The sequence below is a fragment of the Molossus molossus genome, unplaced genomic scaffold, assembly GCF_014108415.1.
Source record: "Molossus molossus isolate mMolMol1 unplaced genomic scaffold, mMolMol1.p scaffold_m16_p_13, whole genome shotgun sequence".
In the NCBI taxonomy this organism is placed as follows: Eukaryota; Metazoa; Chordata; class Mammalia; order Chiroptera; family Molossidae; genus Molossus; species Molossus molossus.
The window spans coordinates 87,652,400-87,672,884 of NW_023425348.1; the positions used below are offsets into that span (position 1 = coordinate 87,652,400).

The 20,485-nt window shown below is 54.9% G+C and overlaps 1 protein-coding gene across 1 annotated transcript; it reads left to right on the top strand.

The window, feature by feature from the left end:
- The first annotated feature begins 7,804 nt into the window (after positions 1 to 7,804).
- On the top strand, positions 7,805 to 16,320 carry LOC118628064 (pepsin A). The gene is made up of 9 exons (XM_036258767.1): positions 7,805 to 7,904; positions 8,764 to 8,920; positions 10,782 to 10,899; positions 11,414 to 11,532; positions 12,210 to 12,409; positions 13,557 to 13,673; positions 14,784 to 14,928; positions 15,021 to 15,119; positions 16,022 to 16,320. Exons 1-9 carry the CDS (start codon positions 7,849 to 7,851, stop codon positions 16,169 to 16,171), a joined length of 1,161 nt encoding a protein of 386 aa, XP_036114660.1. The 5' UTR covers positions 7,805 to 7,848; the 3' UTR covers positions 16,172 to 16,320.
- Positions 16,321 to 20,485: the final 4,165 nt, after the last annotated feature.

The window sequence follows — 20,485 nt, forward strand, 5'->3', positions numbered from 1 at the left end:
CCTGTGTGTCTTCCTGGGAAGGGGGCCCTGAGCTTTCCGCGCCTTCTAACAGGCAGTAAATGCTGGCAAGTGTGGGCTCGGGATCCAGACCGTCTGACTCCAGCTGTGCCCCTGCGTGTACTGTAACCTCGAACGGTGCGCGAACCTCTGCATCCCTGAGGAACACACAGGGTGCTGAGTGAGACTTGGTACGTGTTAGCCATTATCACGCTCAGGGGCCTCTATGCCCACTGTCACGGGCCCTGACCTGCCTCCTTGTCCTGGTGACATGTCTGGGTGGAAGGGCTTTGTCCCCCCGCCCCCAGGAGATGGACTGTGCCGGGACAAGGGTTCTCTTGCCCTTGCTCCCCTTGCCAGTCCTCAGAGGTCTGGAGGCCAGGCCCACTTAGAAATTCTGTCCCGCCCGACCGGTGTGGCTCAGTGCTTGGGCATCGGCCCAGGCACCAAGAGGTCGCCAGTTCGATTCCTGGTTGGGGCACATGCCCAGGTTGTGGGCCAAATCCCCAGTGGGGGGCATGCAGGAGGCAGCCAGTCGATGTTCTCTCTCATCGATGTTTCCTTCCTCTTTCTCTAAAATCAATAAAGAAAAAATATTTTTAAAAAAAGAAAGAAAGCAATTCACTGTCCTTAGTGAAGGAGGAGGAGCCAGAGCCAGAAGGAAGGGACCAGCAGCTCTTCGATTTTTTCACATTGTCATAATACACACCAGTAACCCCGCCCAGGCCAAGAAGTGCAGCCTGCCAGCCCTAGCCTCTCACGGGTCTCCTTTCAGGAGAACCTCGCCCAGTCTCTGCCCTGACTTCAGGGCAGGCACCGCGGGCCCTGAGCAGAGGGAGGAGCCAAGGATGCCAGCTCCGCCTCTCACTTCCCTGCCCTCTAGGCCAGCTGCTGGACCACTCTGAGCCTCAGTTTACCAGCTACACACCTGTAAAATGGTGCCACATTGTCTTGTCTCTGTCTCACGAGGAGAGACCTCGTGGGTACTTGGGAGGCTGGCGGGTCTCCATCCGCCCCCCTGTCTGAGCGGCTCAACTCTCCTGTTCATTAACGGCATCGTGTGCAAGTAAGGTTTATGCCGAGATACTTTGCTCCTAAAAAAATTAAATGACTATTGCAAACTTCTACAAAATGTAATAAAAGAGAACCTTTTTTCTTTTTTAATGAGCAAAAGAATTGAGCAGGTACTTCCTAAGAAGACGTACAACCGGCCAACAGGCACGTGGAGAGGTGCTCAACGTTCTGATTCATCAGGAAATGAAAATTAAAACTACAAGAGAACCCCCCGTGTCCCCACTAGACCGGCGGAGACTAAAACGACTGACGTACCAAGTGGAGCAACTGGAACTCCCACCCGCGGCTGCGGGAGAACAGGCGGACACCACCACTCTGGAAATCTGCTCAGCAGCCTCCACTAACGCGGACCTGTGCCTGCCCTCTGACCCCACAATTCCACTCCTGAGTCCGCACCCAACAGAAATGCATGTGTACCTTCACCCGGGAGCTCGGACCACAGTGGTCACAGCAGCACTGTTCCCGAGAACCCCACACTGGAAGCTCCCCAAATGCCCGTCCACCAGAGACAAGATCAATGACATGTTGATTCACAGTGGAATGATAGACAGCAATGAAAACAACCAACTTGCAGCTACACACAACACCAGGGTGAAGCCCACAAATGTAACTTTGAGCAAAGAAGCCAGACCCAGAAGCGTGCTTGTTATGCGGTGATGTTTATCTTAAGTACAAAAATGGACCAGATCCGTCTTTGCTGTTTGAAGTCAGAGTGGCAATTGTGCTTGGTCTGGGGGTGGGTTTGTGGCTGGAAGGCAGCCTGGGGGAGCTTTGGGGGTTCTTGTAATATTGTTTCTTGATCGGGTAGTGGTTGCATGGGTGTGTTTGGCTTGTAAAAATCCATCAAGCTATTCCCTAGGACATGCATCTTTCTGTGTGCATGGTATAAATTATTTTAAAGTCTAAAAACTGATGATGTAGACTTATAAGGAGTCACTTGGAAAACACACGGGCACTTCAGAAAGTAATCTGCAGAAACAGTGTGTACCATACTGCCTGGCCCCATTTTTATAAGTAAATAAATACATTTATTATTGCCCTGGCTGGTTGCTTAGTGGTTAGAGCGTTGGCCTGCGGTCCAGAGAGACCCAGGTTTGGTTCCTGCTAAGGGCACGTACCTCGGTTGCAGTTTGTCCCCGGCCCTGGTTGGTTGTGCAGGTGGCAACCACTCGATGTGTCCCTTTCACATTGATGTCTCTCTCTCTCTCTCTCTCTCTCTCTCTCTTTTCCTCTCTCTCCCTCCCACTCTATCCGAACAAAAAAATAGAAAAATGTCCTCGGGTGAGGATAAAAATAAATAAATACATATACATTTATTTACAGTGTTAATGGTGGACAGTTCTGGGCAGTGGAGTTGAGTAATTTTTTAAATTTTTACTCACCTGTAAATAACCTACAATGAACATGCATTCATTATTAGTATATTTGGCCCAAAAATGTTGTTATAGATTAATTTTTTAAACCTATGCCATCTCTGGAGAAACTCCGCAGGTCTGGGGCTGGAGTGGAAACATGTTCTGTGTTGTTGGGAGGCCTGGGGTGAGAGCTGGATGGAAAATTCCCAGGGGACCCGCCGTCCCAAGGCCTATCAGACCCGCTCGATAATACTTATCGTACGCAGCGCGCCATCCGGGCTTGCCGTGAACGGGTTCTTTAGATTGCATTCCATCGCTTGATTGGATATGTTCACAGAACGTTTCTGGACACCTGTGTCCTTGGCAAGAGCTGCCCTGCATTAGCGATGCAGCTCCCGGTGCCCCTCAAAGCCGAGTGCCAGGCAGCGCTAATGACAAAGTAAACGTTGTCTAATCTTTCTGCCAGGCCGGTCTGGCACGGTCAGATTACATGGCTTCCCTGCTGGCCGCCACCCAGCCCTCGTGGAGAGCACTTCTGCTCCCCCGAGGCCTCTGGGGACTGGGTGGAATGGTTCTCCGAGGGCCCTGGCAGGGAGGCTGCGACCACCACAGAACGTCCACCTTGCTCTGTAACCGATGGGCAGAAATAGGTGGATGTGTGAGGGCACAGAGCCTGGCCTAGAGCAAGAATCTCCCAAGACCAGAGCCCCCTGTGACCCCAGTTCTAGTCCTGCTCGTATCGCTCCTTAGTTTTGTGAACCTGGGCTGACCACTTGCACCTTCCGAGCTGTGTCTGCAGGGATAATGCAGGAATAACAATGTTTTGGAGAGCTCGTGTAGGTATCTCGAAGCACTCGGAAAAGCATGAAGAGCCACGGCAACGCAAGCCTGGCTGTGTGGACGGAGGCTGGCAGACAAGCAGACCCACGATGCCGACGCCTCCTCTGATCGCAGGCATTGCCTGGGCAGAAAACTGCCCCCGGACACTGAGGTGGCCCCCGAGTGGAGGCAGCCAGGTGGATCTTGGTGGTGTTTTCTAGGAGGTTTCTAACCCTGTATTTGTTTTCTATTGCTGGTGACGAATGAACTAACACAAATTTAGCAATTTAACACAACTCACATTTATTATCCCGGTTTCTGTGGGTCGGGAATGCAGGCTGGCCTCCCTTCAGGGCCCCTCTCAGGCTGCAGTCAAGGTGTCAGCCGGGGGTGTGGTCTCATGGGGGGCGGGCCCACGTGGATGTGGGAGGGATTCCATTCCCTGCGGATTGTCAGACGGGCCTCAGTTCCCCATGACTGTTGGCTGGAGGTTTCGCTCTGCTCCTTGCCACGTGGGCCTCTCCAGGGCCCTGCATGTGCTCAAGGGCAGGGGATTGCAGGGAGCAGACGGCTCAGAGGCAGGGATTACTGGGGACACGGTGGAGTCTGCCATCAGCCTGGAATTGGCGCCCCCAAGCATGTCCCCAGGGTGTTAAAATCTCTATTATGGGAAGACAACTCTCCTCACTGATCCAAGAGCTTCCCATTCATGGGATCCCAAGACCCATTCAAGGGGAAAGGGGTGAGGCCTCTCCTTTCTGGAGCCAGCCCCACACCCCCTGAAGGCATGGCCTATTTCCATCTTGCTCATGGGGCTACCTCCAGCCACCGGAACACGCCTACCCAGCACCAAGCAGGTGCATAATAAAAATGTGTTGAATGGATCCGTGAATGGGGCCTGCAGGTTACCCCTGAGTCTTCCCTCTGCTTCCCAAACATTTTTTCCTCTGTCCAAAACTCCCGTGGGGGTCCCACAGACAAGCTGTGCCCGTCCTTGGACTCCAAGCCCACAAGCCAGCTCCAGGGTGCCCAGGGGAGCCTGGACGCCATCTACTCGTCCTAGAGGGCCCCTGGCCACCAGCCCCCCGCCCCGGATGACAGGAAAGAGCCTGTCAGAGTTTCATAGTCCTCACGCGGCTCCTCGGAGGCGGACCCCGCCTGCCAGCTCATCACTCCCAGCTTTCCGCGTGGCCAGGAAAGCAGACCGTGGGCTGCCCACTCACAGTCCCAAAGGACCGAAATGGAAGCAGGGGTGATGAGTGCGTTGTTCCTGCCTTCCTCCCCTCCTTGAATGGTTTTACAGCAGTTTATTTGAGATGAACCCAATGTGTCTCTCTCAGGTGCCTCCCCAGTCAGAGCCCAGTGCCCAGTTTTCCCTTCGCTCCCATCTGGGGCCGGCACGGGCTGAGGGGGCGGCGGCTGTGAAGTCGGATGCTTCGGGTCTGTTGTCACAAGGTGCGATTTACCTTTTCAGGTGTACAATCTGGAGACAGGACATTTCCAGCACCCCCAAAGCTCCCCCCATGCCCCTTGGTAGCCAATCTCCTCCCCCAGCCCCTGACCTGTGTTCTGTCCCCATTATTTTGCCTTTTCCAGAATGTCCTACGAGCGTCGCCTTTGGAGTCTGGCCTCTCTCACTCAGCATAGCTTAGGTTCACCCGCTCGTTGCCGAGCCTTCTCCCATCATGGGCTGCACGTCACCAGGGACTCCCCGAAGGACATTAGTGTTGTTTCCAGTTTGGGGCAGTCAGGAAAAAAGTCTATTGTAAACATTGTGCATAGGTCCTTGAGAGGAAGTATATTTTTTCATTTCTTTTGAGTAAATAGCCAGGAGGCAGGTTGCTGGGTCAAATGGTAAGTGTATGCTGAGCTCACAAGAAGCTGCTCTCTGATCTCTGAAGTTGGCTGCACCCACTTGCTTCCCACCCGCGGGGAGGAGGGTCCCGCTGCTCGGCCTCGGCCTCGGCGCTGGGCGGGGAGGGTGACTGTCTATTCAGCCGCATCACACTCAATATTTAATCCTCATGACCATCCTATGAAATGGACCCACATCACCGATGAGGAAACTGAGAGAGATTGGATCGCAAACCTCGGTCTTACAGTGATCAGAGGCAGGGCTGGGATTCAAACCCAGACCTGGAGCCAGGGCTCTTCCTGAGGTTCCTCCACAGCCCTCGTAAGGGAGCAGCCGGATGTGCTAGAGACCTGGATCCCACCCTGCTTGTCACCTCTCCCTGCGGCACCAGGGCTCTGTGCCTCAGTTTCCTCATCTGTAAGATGCGAGTGATGACAGTACTTTCTATACGGAGCTAAGAGAGGAAGCGGCCGTGTGCCTGAGCTCCTGTGTCCCTCACTGCCCAGGGAGAGGCACGCGTGGACCCTGTCGCTCTGCGTAAGTGACCGGGATGGCTGGCACGGCGTGGGGTTCATTGAAGCACAGGGTCGAACAGGTCCTTGCACCACAGAAGTCACTGAGGAAGGTGACGGAGAATACAACACACACCGTCCTTCACGGCTCAGTCCCCTCGTCTCCGTCCGGAGAGCTCCCGACCCCCCTGCGACCAGACACGTGGCCCTCCGTCTCCAACTCGGAAGGTGCACAGCGAGACTCGGTTCTCCTTTCTTTCTTTCAGAGAGAAAAATGAAGTATCACATATGCATAGCATATATGAAGAGTATAAAGAATAACGAGTACCGCCCTGGCCAGTTTGGCTCAGTGGTTGAGCGTCGACCTGTGGACTAGAGAGTCCCGGGTTCAGTTCCCGCTAGGGGCACGTACCACTAAAAAAAAAAAAAAAAAAAAAAAAAAAAAAATTTCTTTAAAAGCCCTGGCAGGTTTGGCTCAGCGGTTAGAGCGTCGGCTTGCGGTCCAGAGAGACCCGGGTTCGGTTCCCGCTAAGGGCACGTACCTCGGTTGCAGTTTGTCCCCGGCCCTGGTCGGTCATGCGGGTGGCAGCCACTCGATGTGTCCCTTTTGCGTCGATGTTTCTCTCTCTCTCTCTCTCTGTTCCTCTCTCTCCCTCCCGCTCTACCTGAACAAAAAATGGAAAAATGTCCTCTGGTGAAGAGGATAAAAAAAAAAAAAGAATAACGAGTACCCATTTACGCACCACCCAGCGTGAGACACCAATCACCTTGGAAGACGAGCCTGACCCCAGCACGTGCCCCTCCCCTCCCTCCCAGATCTCCCAGGACTCGGGCAGGTGTCTTTAGGGCCATCCCCGTATGTGCTGAGACCAGCCCACAGGTGCAAATAGAGCTCAAAGGAGAAAGTCTTGAGGGGAGGGAAGAGAGGGACAGGCACCAGACCATGTGAACGTGGAAGCGACAGGCCCAGGATTCACATGTGTGGTGTGAAGACGTCTTAACCAGTGATTCTGAAATACAAACGGGCTTGGTACGACACCCCGGGTCCTGAACTTGACCTGCACTGCCCACGCCTCCTTGCTCACCCAGAGGCACTGCAGGAAATGTGGGGCTTCCACAGACTCTCTGTCTCCTGGCGCTGAGAACACCAGAGGCGGCCCAAGGAATCTGGGTTCAGAACAAGACCGGCAAATAGGGCTCACTACCCACTGGTGACCTCCCTCCCCCATACTCCCCATCCCCACAATTCCTGGATCAAAGTCTTCACTCCACTTTGTCCACTGAATAACCCCATAAAATAGAGAGTCCACTGGGTTGGTAAGCATCCTCTTTTAAGAAGAGACTTTCTTTTAAGAAGAAATTACTTTCTAAGTCATTCACCCATTAGTATAAATTTTCCCAGATGGCTCTGCCCCAGGGCAGCTGATTCAGCCAAGCTTGTAGCGTGGAGAACGTGGGAGAGTCAGACCCACTGGGATCTCAAAGGTGGAGGTTTCGAGCAACCCGAGAGGCTGGGAGAGGAGCAGTAGGAAGAGAAACGGGGCAGAAAGTGAGGGGCACAGACTCCGAGGGCACACCCAGCCTGTTTGAAGGAAGGCAACACTGTTTCAGCTGGTCCATCCTCTCCTCTTCCGCTGCACTGCAGACACCACTTTCCAGGACTCGGCCCAACTGAGAAGCAAGACACTCAACAACTCCACGAAATGACATTTCTGGAGGGAAACGTCTTGAGTCCCAAACCACTAGGCCACGAACGTGCTCCGGGGTCGCAGCTACAGGAACATGGCCCGTCACTAAGTGGGGGCCTGCTTCCCAAGAAACCCAGCCATCTGTCCCACTGGGACAAATCAGAGTACACTGAGCTCCTCGGACACCTGGTAAATAGTAAGCGCACGTTAGACCACTATGTCAGAATATCCAGCTTGTCGAGTTTCCTGCGTTTCATTATTTGAGAAAGAAGCCCCCAGCCCATGGCTTGCCCTGCACTGGCCCATCCCACCCGTGGGGTGTTGTTCCCATGGAAAGCCAGTCTGCTGGAAACTTCTCAGAACAGGGCTGGGGGCAGGGACAATCTTATCAGGAAACGTTGTTTGGGATTAGGATAATGGGTAACTGTTGGAGGGCTGATAAGATTGTGTCCCGGGCACTTGGGCTGTATATAAGGGGCTGCTCGGGCCTGGGCTCCACACTTCCCACCCATCTTCCCTTCTCCGGAGACTGGGGGCCAGGAAGAAGCATGAAGTGCCTGCTGCTGCTCGCCTTGGTGGCACTCTCTGAGTGCTTCATCTACAAGTGAGTCTGGGGACACGCCGCAGCCTCCTTCCCTTTGCGGCCTGGCCCGTTGCCTTTCTTTCCTTCCGTGTTTTTCTTCTTCCCTTACACAGCTCCTCTCTGGACCGTTTCTGTCTCTCTCTCTGCCCTTTTGGGAAGCCAGGACTGTAGATGTGGTTAACTGTTCAGAGCGAAGCAACATTGCATTCATTTAAACAAAGAAGTCCTGGACAGAGAGCCCTGCTTAACTCCCTTGAGGGGAATTCCTTTCTTTCTTTATTATTATTTTTTTTAATCCTCACCTGAGGACATTTTTGCGTTTATCTTCAGAGAGAGCAGGAGGAAGAGAGGGAGGAAGAGAGAGAGAAACATCGATGTAAGAGAGATTGAGTGGCTGCCACCCACACGACCCCAACTGGGGCCAGGGACAAACTGCAACCGAGGTATGTACCCTTAGTAGGACTCTCTGGTCCGCAGGCCGACGCTCTAACTGCTGAGCCAAACCATCCAGGGCAGGAGTTCCTTTCTTTAAATGAGAATCACTAGACTCAAAGGAATGAAGCGCTAATGGTGGAATTTTGTTAGACCTTGAAACACTCCTAAGCCCAAAGCATTTCGTGTGAGACCAACCTGGGCAGTGTAGCCAGGCCTGGGTTTGGTTCCCAGCTCCATCAGTGGAGCAAGGGATTCTGGACAACCACTGAACCTCTTTGTATTATTTTGCCCAAAATAAAAGCATCTCCCCTCTTAACTTCCTTCCTTTGTCCTCTCTTGGGCCAGCTTTCTTTTCTTTCCAGGGTTTCCATAGCACCCCATGAGCAGACTCCTGTCTAATTATTCTTCCTCCTCCAAACCATCCCTTTGCAAATGCTCGCCCCAGGGTTCCCCTCGTCAGAAAGAAGTCCTTGCGGGAGAATCTGGTCGAGAATGGCCTGCTGGAAGACTTCCTGAAGAAGCACAACTTCAACAAAGCCAGCAAGTACTTGAAGGAGGCCAGTGACATGATGGCCGCCCAGCCCCTGGAGAACTACCTGGATGTGAGCACATGGCGGGCGGTGGGGCAGCTCCGAGGACTTGGCCCGGAGGAGAGAGAGTTTCAGGGGCTTGGAAGGTGGACCAGGATTCTGGGCCCCAGGCAGTCACCCAGGGGTCTGCTCCCTGGATCTCTGAGGCAGGAAAATCCACAGTCAGAGCTGTTACGCTCTTTCATTCATCCATCCAGTGTTGATTTATACAGAGCACCGTGTTACGTTGTCAGGCACTGGGCTGAGCCCGGGAAACAGCGGTCGGCAAAACCAGGCAGTCCCCGCCCTCATGTAGCTCACAGTCTAGTAGGGAGAGACAGACAATGATCCTTGAGCCTCGAAAACCATGAGAAGTACAACCAGGTGAGGGCTGCAATGAAGGTGACACACTGTGCCAGTGTGGCAGGTGGCAGGTGGCAGGCAGGGACACCTCCCTGGAGCAATGAGGGAAGAGCAAGTTTTCCAAGAGGAGGGGAGAGAGTCCCAGAAAGCAGGAGGGCCGTGTCAGACAGGTGACAGTGGGGAGCAGACTGCATTTGAGAGGATGGGGGGAGGAAGGGGGTGCAAAGTGAGGCCAAGGGTCAGTGGGAGGACCAGACAGTCTCTGATAACCAACTGGCTGCCTCCTAATCGCCACTGAATCCTCTTAATGGGTGGCTGACAGGATCAGATTGGAATTACAGGAAGATCACTCTGACTCTTCTATCTGACGTCGCCTTGGCCTTTGTGAAATACTGGGAGTCCCGATGTGACTGGCACAGGGCCAGGTGCAAAGCCGTGTGGCCTGTCATTAAGAGCTTAGCTTCTGAAACCACAGACCGGGTGCCAGTTTAGGCTCTAATGCTTCCAATGACCTTGGGCAAGTCATTTCCATTCTCTGAGGAAGCCTCAGTTTCCTGTCTGTGAGACAGAACCATCTCAGAGGGTTGCTTCGAGTACTTAGTGCAACAATGTTTTCTGGAGCACTGAGCCAGGGCCTGGCCCCTGGTAAAGTGAGCTGTTTATTCACCTACGTATCTGTGAAGCACCTGCTTTGTGCAAGGGGCTATGCAAGGAGCTGAGAAAACCATAGTGAATAAGCAAAGTTCCTGGAGCTTCTATGCTGGAGAAGAAGGCAAATAAGTATGTAGGATAATTTCAGATAATGACAAGTGGCACAAAGAACCATTAATTAGATTAAGGGAAAGACGAATAAAGGGGGAGGCCTCTTGGTGGAAATGACGTTGATTGGAGCTATGAATGATCCACGAGGGAGAGTCAGCCAAGGAAAGATCTAGAAGAAACATGTCCCAAGCACAAGAAATAGCAAGTACAAAGGCCCTGGGATGGGGATGAGCTTGTCAGCATCAAAGAATAGCAAGGCCTGGGCGGCTGGAATAAAGAATGAGAGGTGCTGGCACCAAGAACAAGCATCCGACAAGGCCCCTTCCTGAGAGCTGCTGTCCACACCTGGATTTCGGAAGGAGGTGTAGCAAGGGTTTCCATCCTTCCGTGACTTGTCTGTCTCCTGGTCCACAATGTAACCCACTAGCATGCAAGCGTTTGCTCAGCTGGGTGCTTCAAGGTTCCCCACTGTCCTCCAGGAACACGCATCCTCCGGGATGGCCAGACGGAGGCAGACGAGACGAGGTGGTTACTAGGTGTTCATGGAGTTTGGAAGAAAGCAGCCGAGGGGCACTGGGGAACAATCAGGGATGACTTCAAGGAGGCGGGCAGACCAGGCTGGGCCTTGAAGGAGAGATGCACAGAACAGGGAGAGAAAGCCAGGAGAATGGCGAAGGGGAAGGTGGGAGGTGGGCGGAGGAGCCCACCGGGAGACAGGCCCTGGAGCCGGGGGGAGCCCAGGTCTGTGAGCTGCGCTGTCCCCCTGCAGATGGAGTACTTCGGCACCATCGGCATCGGAACCCCCCCTCAGGAGTTCACCGTCATTTTTGACACCGGCTCCTCCAACCTGTGGGTGCCCTCGGTCTACTGCTCCAGTCCTGCCTGCTGTGAGTGCCCAGGCCAGCCCAGGCCCCAGCACCAGCTGACCCAGGAGCCCAGGACACTCAGGGGCTTCAAATCGGTCTGACTTCAGGCCTGCTGGAGCCCCTGGGGACTCGCTCAGAGGCATTTGCTGAGCACCTACCATGTGCCCAGCACTGGGCTTCGCTGCCCCGGGGATGAAGGGTGACTCACACAGTCCCTGCCCTCGAGGAGTTCAGGCCAACGGCAGAGAGAAGGGGGCAGCCATGGGCCGACGCCACTCAGTGTTGGCTGGGGCATCCTCAGGGGGACTGTGGGGTCAGCTGGGGACCTTCCATCAATGAGATGATCCCAGCTGATCAGACCAGACAGGAGTGAAACTGGAAAACACTTGGGCTCCAAAATCTAGGGTGAAGGTTGCCCTTCTCCTCCAGAGCACCCCCACCCCAGAACCCAGACACTCACCCCAGCAAGACAACCCCAGATCGTGACTCCCAGTCAGCGTTTGGAGGCTGACAGTGTCGCTTCTCGCCCTCACAGCCAACCACAACCGCTTCAACCCTCAGCAGTCCTCCACCTACCAGGCCACCAACCAGAAGCTCTCAGTCGCCTACGGCACCGGCAGCATGACAGGCATTCTCGGATACGACACTGTCCAGGTGGGCACCTGCTGGTGGGCCACCTCACCCCACCCAGCCGTGGGGCCAGCTTCCAGGGACCCCGGGGGCCACCCAGAACCAGCACCCCCAAAACCAGTTCAGTTAAGCAATGTAACCTAATGGGGGGCCGGAGGAGGCAGTGGCAGAGATGTCACAGATGTCACAGATGTCCAGGTGGGAAAGTAGTCGGTAAGGGGGTGGTGCCTGGAGCTGTAAGCTGACCTCAGTCCCACCCAAGCTGAGTGCTATGGGGGGGAGGGTGTAAAAATAGCTCAGTTCTCTTTTACACCTCCTCCTCTTCTGCCCAATGCAGCCCCCCTCTCCCCCAACCAGTCCAAAAGCTCCACCAGCTCCCCCTTCCAGGGCACAGCAGGGGTCAAGGGCTCTAATTTGCCTGGGGTCTGCTTTGCATCCGCTCATCAGACACACTGCACACGGTGACCATCTGTCCTGCAGCAAATTCTCACTCCGTCACAGACTGTGGCCATCTGGAGATCAGCCGCAATGGTCACCTCCAGCAGAATAACCAGTATTCCTGGGGACAGTCCTGTCCTTCCAGCCCGACAGCCAGAGCTGAGTGCTACACGGATGAGCCAGGACGCCCTGGGCCCTGCGCCGGTGATGCGCAGGGCTCAGCTGACATGGACTGATCGTGAGCAACTTGGTCCCCCACCCAGGTCGGAGGCATGGCGGACACCAACCAGATCTTCGGCCTGAGCGAGACGGAGCCCGGCTCCTTCCTGTACTACGCGCCCTTCGACGGCATCCTGGGCCTGGCCTACCCCAGCATCGCCTCCTCGGGGGCCACTCCCGTCTTCGACAACATGTGGAACCAGGGCCTGCTTTCCCAGGACCTCTTCTCCGTCTACCTGAGCTCGTAAGTTGAGCAGGGAGGTCACCGTCGCCTGGCCCAGAGGCGATGGTCCAGGCTGGGAGGGGAGGAGAGGGGCTCAGCAAGCCAGGGATTTGAAAGGTCAGCGTCTGAGGCTCGAGAGGTGTATCTGTAGAGAGGACAATGCCCGATCCCTCGGTGACCAGCTGTCCTTGTTGGTCTTACTTGACCAGCTTGAGTCTCTGTCACTTTGACTTACCTGATTCCCACGGCATCAGCCGTTCGCTCCCAGCACCAGTCCCCTCACCACCGGCCCCCAAAGGCCACCACTTAAAGTGAATCTGCTTTAAATGGGGCCCAAAATTTCATAGCAAAAAAGATTCGGTTGGGACTTATATCCTGAACAGTGAAACTTTCAAAGGATGATCGCTGGTTTCTTTTATTCGCTAAATCTAGATTTCAGCCGTGACTATGCGTTAATTCTACGAACGAATCAAGGAGGAACCGGGTGTCAGTGTGGGTCGGGTAGAGATTTAAACAGGAATGTCTGGGAGTGTCAGCAACGTTCCCAAGGCACCCACATCCTTCCCTTTTGAAGCAGTTAGTCGTGGCTGGTGGTTTTTTCGGTTGTTAACTGTTCTGCTGTAATTACAGTGTCGTGTGTACAGTCAGACGTGAACAGCGAAGGTGGGGTGGGTGAGCTCAGTGGGGACCGTTTCATCCGTGGCCAGGTCCTTGGTGAAACATCTCTAGACATTCACATATGTCCCCTGGGGCGACACTGCCCCTGGCTGAGAATGAGAGCTACAACGTCAAGTCCTTAAGCGCAAACACCATGATGTTTTCGCTTCACGTACTTTGAAACCAGAAAGGCCTGGGTTCTCACCTTGGTCCTGCCACTCCTTGGCTGTGTGACTCTGGGCAGGTGGCTTCACCTCTCTGTGCCTCTCTATAAATTGGAAGTAATCGTCATCCGAGTGGCGATGCATGGACCTTGGTGTAAGGATGAAAAGAGACCCTGTCTGTCACACACTCCACACGGCTCCGATCACAGTGAATCCACTTAAAATAGAAGCCAAAATTCCATAGCAAAGGAAAGGAAAACGGTAGCTCTTGGAATACGTATAGTTTACGTTCAGTTGGATGAGTGAACAAAGGAAGGAATGAGTCCGTTTCTCCCCCCACTTCACAGCAACGACCAGAGTGGCAGTGTGGTGATGTTCGGAGGCATCGACTCTTCTTACTACACCGGAAACCTGAACTGGGTGCCTCTTTCTTCTGAGACTTACTGGCAGATCACCGTGGACAGGTGAGCGCACCTGGCGGGCCTCATCCTGGGCCCCAGACCCCATTTCTGTATAGACTCATAGCAACAAGGCTTTGCAGAATCCCGCCGGACAGCTAGCACATGTACCCCAGGAGGAGAAGGTAGAAGGTGGCCAAGCCAGAGAGACCCCAAGAAAGGTACTCACTTGGAGCAGGAGGGCTGCCTGAGACCCCCAAACCCTCTGCAAGGATGAGACAGCCTCTCCTTCTGGTCACAGAGGCAGGACATCGAGCAGCATCCCCGGGAGAGCTGGGGACCTGGCTGCGCACATGTCCCAGCATTCAGGGCCGCCGTGACTTGGCACACATTCCTCCCATTCTGGGAAAATGTCACTTTTGGTCTGGGGACAGGGCAAAATGACTGGGATGTTGTTTCAGTCCATTCCATCCTACTGTCTCCTTCAGGGCCTGCCTGACCCCCCTGCAGCTCCATTGCCCATTGTTCTGCCCCCACTGGCCTACCAGATGGACCAACCACCCAGGTTTTCCCAGGCCCAAGCAGTTTCCCGGGACGCGAGAATTTTCAGTACTAAAACCAGGGCAGTCCCGGCTAAACTAGGAGGCACTGGTCTCCCTATGTCCGTCCCAGCTGTGCTGAAACTTCCCCAGTTCCTCCAACCTCCACCCCTGCTCCTCCGGTCTCCATGGCTCCCCACCGACTGCGCCCTCTGCCTGCCGTGTCCTCCTCCGGCTTGGCACCTCCTGGGCAACCTTTGGGAGGCCGCTTCCCTGAGAAGCCTGCCCTGCTTGCTCCCCGCCACCAGCACCCCCACACTGCATTGTTTCCCTTCCCCTGCCACGGGCTCTGCTCCCCTGACCTTCCTCGATCATAACGGATCTTTCCAGCTAGACTGTGAACCCCCCGCAGCCAGCAGCTGTGTGGCTGTCTTCTTAGGCTTTGCATCTCGCACGCCTGGCACAGACTCAACTCTCAGCATATAGCTGCAGAGCAAATGATTGCGTGAATGAATGTGTGCATGGAGGAGAGAAGCTGACATTTCATGGAAGAGGGCCCTTCTTTGTCACTTGGTTCCTCCGTGGGGAGGTGCACCCCTGGGGGCTAAGGAGACCCCTGCTTGTGTCTCGCCCTCAGCATCACCATGAATGGAGAGGCCATTGCCTGCAGCGGGGGCTGCCAGGCCATCGTTGACACCGGCACCTCACTGCTGGCTGGCCCAACCAACGCCATTGCCAACATCCAGAGCTACATCGGAGCCAGCCAGAACTCGAACGGCCAGGTGAGCCCAGCCCTGAGTGCCCCCGTCTAGACCCAGGTGGTGGGTCTGCCGTGCGGAAGGAATGCAGTCCTTCTAACCCTTGCTCTTTCCAGATGGTGGTCAGCTGCTCAGCCATCAACAACCTGCCCAACATCGTCTTCACCATCAACGGCATCCAGTACCCTCTGGCGCCCAGTGCCTACATCCTGCAGGTAAGGGGCTCTGGGCCCTCCACAGCTGCAGCTGAGATCTGCCCCGGACGCCTCCGGAGAAAAGGAATACGTTAACAATAAACGAGTGAATGAGGGTCTGGATACAGCCCACCCCAAAAGAAAAAATAAAGCAAACAATGGAAACATGGAAAGGGTGTCGAGCTGGGCACCCGAGTCCAAGCCCTGGGCCTCAACTACTGGCCTGTTGACTCCGAGGGTGGTTTAGAGGAATCAGGGGAGACTGACCACATCAAAGCCATAAAGTTGAGCAAATGAAAATCATAATTTGCGCAGGGCCCGGGCTAATATGCTCCTACTACCTCTACCAAGTAACAAGCCCTCGGTCAAATGGAAACCCTTCACCTTCTACTGCGATGCCAGGAGGAAACCGTGTTTGCCCAGTGGGCCAAGGTCATTCGTTGAGAAGCACTGATGTCCGGGCCGCTCCCCCAGCCAAGCTGGTTAATCAGTGGGGGCGCGGCCTGCACAGTGGGGCTTGCCAAAGCTCCCCAGGTGATTCCAAGGTGCACCAGGGCTGTGCCCAGCACCCTGGCCCATGAAAAGGGTGAGCAGCTGACCTGGTTTGTCACTGAACGGGATCGGGATAATGAGAAAAGGCTGTATCACCAGGGCTTCCAAAACCCTTCCCGGCAGCTTTGTCCCCAAACCCCTTAGCTCCGATGCTGATGTCAGGGTTGCGCATCTGCCAGAAACACTGGATAACGTCTAGTGGTCCCTGGAGCAGTGAAGAGTGAGTGCAGGCACACCCCAGGCCAAAAACGCCGAGCGGGGAAGCTTGCCACGCACGGCCTGCCGGCCCCCCGCCCTGGGGGCTGAGTCCCTAGCCAGCGCCTGTCCCTGCGGAGCCTCTGCCCCATTCCGTCTCATCCTCCTTTCTCCAGAGCCAGCAGGGCTGCGCCAGCGGCTTCCAGGGCATGGACCTCCCCACCGCCTCCGGAGAGCTCTGGATCCTGGGCGACGTCTTCATCCGCCAGTACTTCACCGTCTTTGACAGGGGCAACAACCAGGTGGGCCTGGCTCCCGTGGCCTAGGCCTGCGTCTCAGGCCACTCCCCGGACGATCTCGCCCAGTTCTGTGCCCACTCTGGATGTATATAATTCTCCCCCTCGGTCTTCCCGTGGGATCGTGGAGGTGGGATCGTGGCCCCGTTCCCTCTTCCCAATAAGGCAGAATAAAAACATAACCTCCTGAAAAAACGTCTTGTGGAGTTGCTGCTCTTCGTTGGTGTCTCTCCGCACATCACCAGGGTCAGGACACCAGGGCAGGGGGCCAGAGATGGCCACGTGCACTTGGAAGGCACCCAACACAGTGGCACTGACAGCTCAGATCCCAGACAGAGCCAGGGCGACCGATGGTCCCTGGCGGGTCTGCTGGCAGCGTCCTCTGGAGACTTGGGAGTCACTTATACCTCAAGTTAAAAAAACAATGAAATAAAATAAAAGTAAAAAGGCTCAGGGACCAGAAATGCCAGGTCGTTGCCTCCTCATGGAACAGGGCACCTGAGTTCTTGGTTAGGGAACTGACTTCTATTTCTCCCAAAGCCTGTAAGATAATGAGAAACAGAGAGGGACCAAGGATGGGGGCCACTGCCGGTGACATTCCTATGTAGGCCGGGCAGGGTGGTCTTATCTGTAAGACACGGGCTGAAGGGGTGACAGAAGCTGACACCCCACAATCTGCCAGACTAACAACTGAGGACCCCTCTACACGTTCCCCGTCAGGAAAGACGATGGTTTTCCTGTTCCCTGAACAGAGGTTTCAATGGAAGGAACTGAGCATGCTCATGAGCAAACAAGCCCTAGCAATGCAAACAGGAAACAGCAGTGCTTCTCAGGGTGAATTTGGTAGCAAAATGTTCAATGAAAACCAAAGTTTCAAAATAAGTATGAGCATGTTCATTCTAGGCCCTTCTTCGAGGTGCACAGGGTACAGATCCCAGTCAAAGGCTCTGAGAAGTCCTGCTGCAAAGTGACGTCTCGCTCTAGCTCAGCTGAGCTTGATCCCAGTTCCCCTTTTGCTATTAAGCCTATTACAGTCTTGTGCTCCTCCGCACGCACTTTGGAAAAATTCCTGTAGCTCCTGCCACTGCTGACAGCTAGGTTCCAGACTGTTTGCTGGAGACACTGGCCTGTGGGCTGGAGCTAGGCTCCCTGCTGAGAGGGAGTGACTTTGGGGTGACCGGGACAACACAGCTTTAGATACTCTCTGGTCATGTCATCCCACAATTTGTCATTTCTCGCTCATACAAATATAAGATGTTGGGCTTTAGGAAGGGACAGCTGAGTGGTCTTTTTGAAACAAATGTGGTCACATCCCTTAAAACCTTTCATTAATGCCTTGCAGTTGCACTTGGATCAGACAATAAAGCTTTGGTGTGGCCTCCAGGCCTTGCATGCTCTGGTCCCCACGTACCTTCCCTGCCTCACCTTGATCCCTCTTACCCTGAGCTCCCACCGCCCTGGCCTTCTCCCACCTCCACAAACACACAAACTTCTTCCCCACCTCCAGACCTTTGCACACACAGCTCCCTTTGCACACACAGTTCCCTTTGCACACACTGTTCCCTTTGCACACACAGTTCCCTTTGCACACACAGTTCCCTTTGCACACACTGTTCCCTTTGCACACACAGTTCCCTTTGCACACACAGCTCCCTTTGCACACACAGTTCCCTTTGCACACACAGCTCCCTTTGCACACACAGTTCCCTTTGCCTGGGTTGCTGTTCCTCTTTTCTTGACCTGCTAACACCTGGCGTCCTGTAGATCTCAGCTTAAACATCATTTCCCTGCAGAGCCTTCCCTGACCCCTCCCCGCGTCAGCCCTCCGTGCCTCAGCACTGGGCACAACCAGTGAGCATGCACTCGAAGGGGGCTTGCTCCGCACCCACCAGTGCAGGGACTTGACTGCTTCACTGTTGGAGCCCAGGGCCTGGCACACAGTAGATGCTCAACAAGTATTTGTTGACTGAGTGATGACTCTGAGATGACTCTTTAGAAGAAAACAATCCGGATAGGACACGAGAGCGGATCTGGTTTGACCGAGGCCATGCTGAAGACAGCAGATGGGTCTGCTCCCACCCCCGCCGGCATTCTGTCCCAGGCATATTTGGTCATGGGACCAACAGGTGGGCCTCTCAGATTTCTGGAGAGGAATTTCACGGCGTCCTGGCCCCTTGGCTGTTGGTATTCCTGACATTTCCTGAGCACCCCTCTGAGCCAGGCCATGTGCTAGGCTCCGGGGACACAGGCGGGTCTTCCTGGACGCTTCCCGTTCTGGTCCTGGCCACACGCTTCCCTCTTCCCGTCCTGCAGTTCGGCCTCTTCCTCCCAGCCCCTCTTCCATTCCCTCACCCCGGGACTCCTGATCCAGACAGCATCTGAAAGGGCTGCCCTTTGGACTGCAAACAGGCCCTTTGGTCCAGAAAACCCTGTGCTCACACCTCTGATCCGACCCTTCCCACTTGGCTCTACAAGACAAGACGGACTCACGTTCCTTTCTCCAGTCCCAGGACCCTTCTCCACTCACTGTTCTTCTCCTGGGGCGCTGGGGTCTATGCTCAGCTCCGCTCGGCCTTCCCACCACGCTTGTCGCTTGTCTAGGAGTTATTTTCCTCTCACAGGTCTCCAGTCCACTCATCTGCGGAACCCACACCCTCCCGGCACGCAGGTCCCCGCACACGGCTGGCGGGAGGGCGAGGCTGGCGGGAGCGAAGCGGCACAACCCCTCAGGAGTGCCACTGGGCACTATCCCTCAGTTACAAATGCACGTACCTTTCGGCCCAGCAACTCCACTTCTGGGAGTTTATCTTAAACCGTATGTGTAAAATGATGTCAGTAGAAGGTTCTTCTCTGCTGCGCCTTTTGTAAGAGCAAGATCTGAAGTCACCCAAACGTCCACCCACCAGGAATAATTAAGCAGCTCCTGGTGCGCGCGTGCAAGGGGCCCTTGCACAGCGGTGGAAGGGAAGGAGTGTGTTTGCTTAGGTGCTGGGACGGAAAGGCCCCAAGAAGAGGTGGCGAGGTTAAAAGAAAACAAACAGGTGACAAGAGGGCATATACTATGCTATATTTGGATTATAAAGAAAAAAATATTTGCTTACATAGTCACAAGGGAATTGAGACACCCCAAAAACCAGAGACCACAGAAAAGAGGGGGAACTGGGTAGATATGGGCTGGGGGAGACATCTCACTGAATACAATTTTGCAGGTTTTTATTTCTAAGGATGTGGATGTGCTACACATTCGAAATAAGTGAAGGAAAGGTGCTTTTAAACCTCTGAAAGTTCATCCTAATTTGAAACCCCCGTAGTACGTCTTCGGGCCCGTTCATCTCATCACCCCCAGTCAGGTCTCCGAAACGGGTCAGTCATTTGGCCTTCTCGAAGCCCGGGTCCCGTCTAACGGACTGTGTGGAACAGGCTTCTGGTACACTCTCCCCACCCTCTGCTTCCCAGAACCCTAAATGTGGGGTCTAAGTAAGGGGGAATTCAGGGCGTGTTCATCCAAGGACAAACACCCTCCCGCTGGTGGGAACCCAGGCTGCTGAGAATTCAGACCAGCTCACCCTGTTTATTTAAAGAACCGTGCACCCATCTGGGGTCCCTGGGAGGGGCCGTGCACACTGGGGCTTCCTGTGGGCACATGTTCATACTAAGTGGGGTCCCACCAGAGCTCCCAGCATGTCGCGACCCTGCCCACCCCAGAGGCTGAGAGGGCTGGGTGGACCTTGGGAGGCAGTGAGGGCCCCAGCCCGGCGGGAGGCTCACTGCACAGGTTCCTGCACCCCGAGAGCCTCCTGTGCTGGGAGTGAGCAGACAGCAGGCAGGCAGGTCCTTGGGCAGGCCGGTTGGACATGCCAGGAGCGAGTGCACCCTCAGGCCCGTAGGGACAATCCTGAGGCGTGTGCCACACGGTCCCCCAGAGGGTCTGCAGGAGGACTGGGTGCCAAGTACCTATGGCAGTGACCACAATTTCATGCATCCTGATTGGCTGTCTTCCCTTCCCCGCCTCACATCCCCCGCCCTCACCTGCTCCCTGGGATCACCTCCCAGGTTAGTGCCTCACACCCAAATATTTATCTCTGGGTCTGCTCCTGGGGGAGCCCAAACTAAGCTAAGGTGGTCACAGCACCCTCCCATCAACTGTAGCTGTCCACTGTCTCTCCTAAGTCCCCGCAGAAGAATCCAAGCAAACGCCATGTGAAGGGAGGGGCCAGATGGAGTCAGAACAGGGCTCTCCTCCCGGCCGCCTTTGTAATCTGTGCCACGGCAGGGCACTCTAACCTCTGCGGGCCTCTGCGGGCCCAGCTGCGGACTGGGGGGTGCGGGAGGGTCCGGATACAT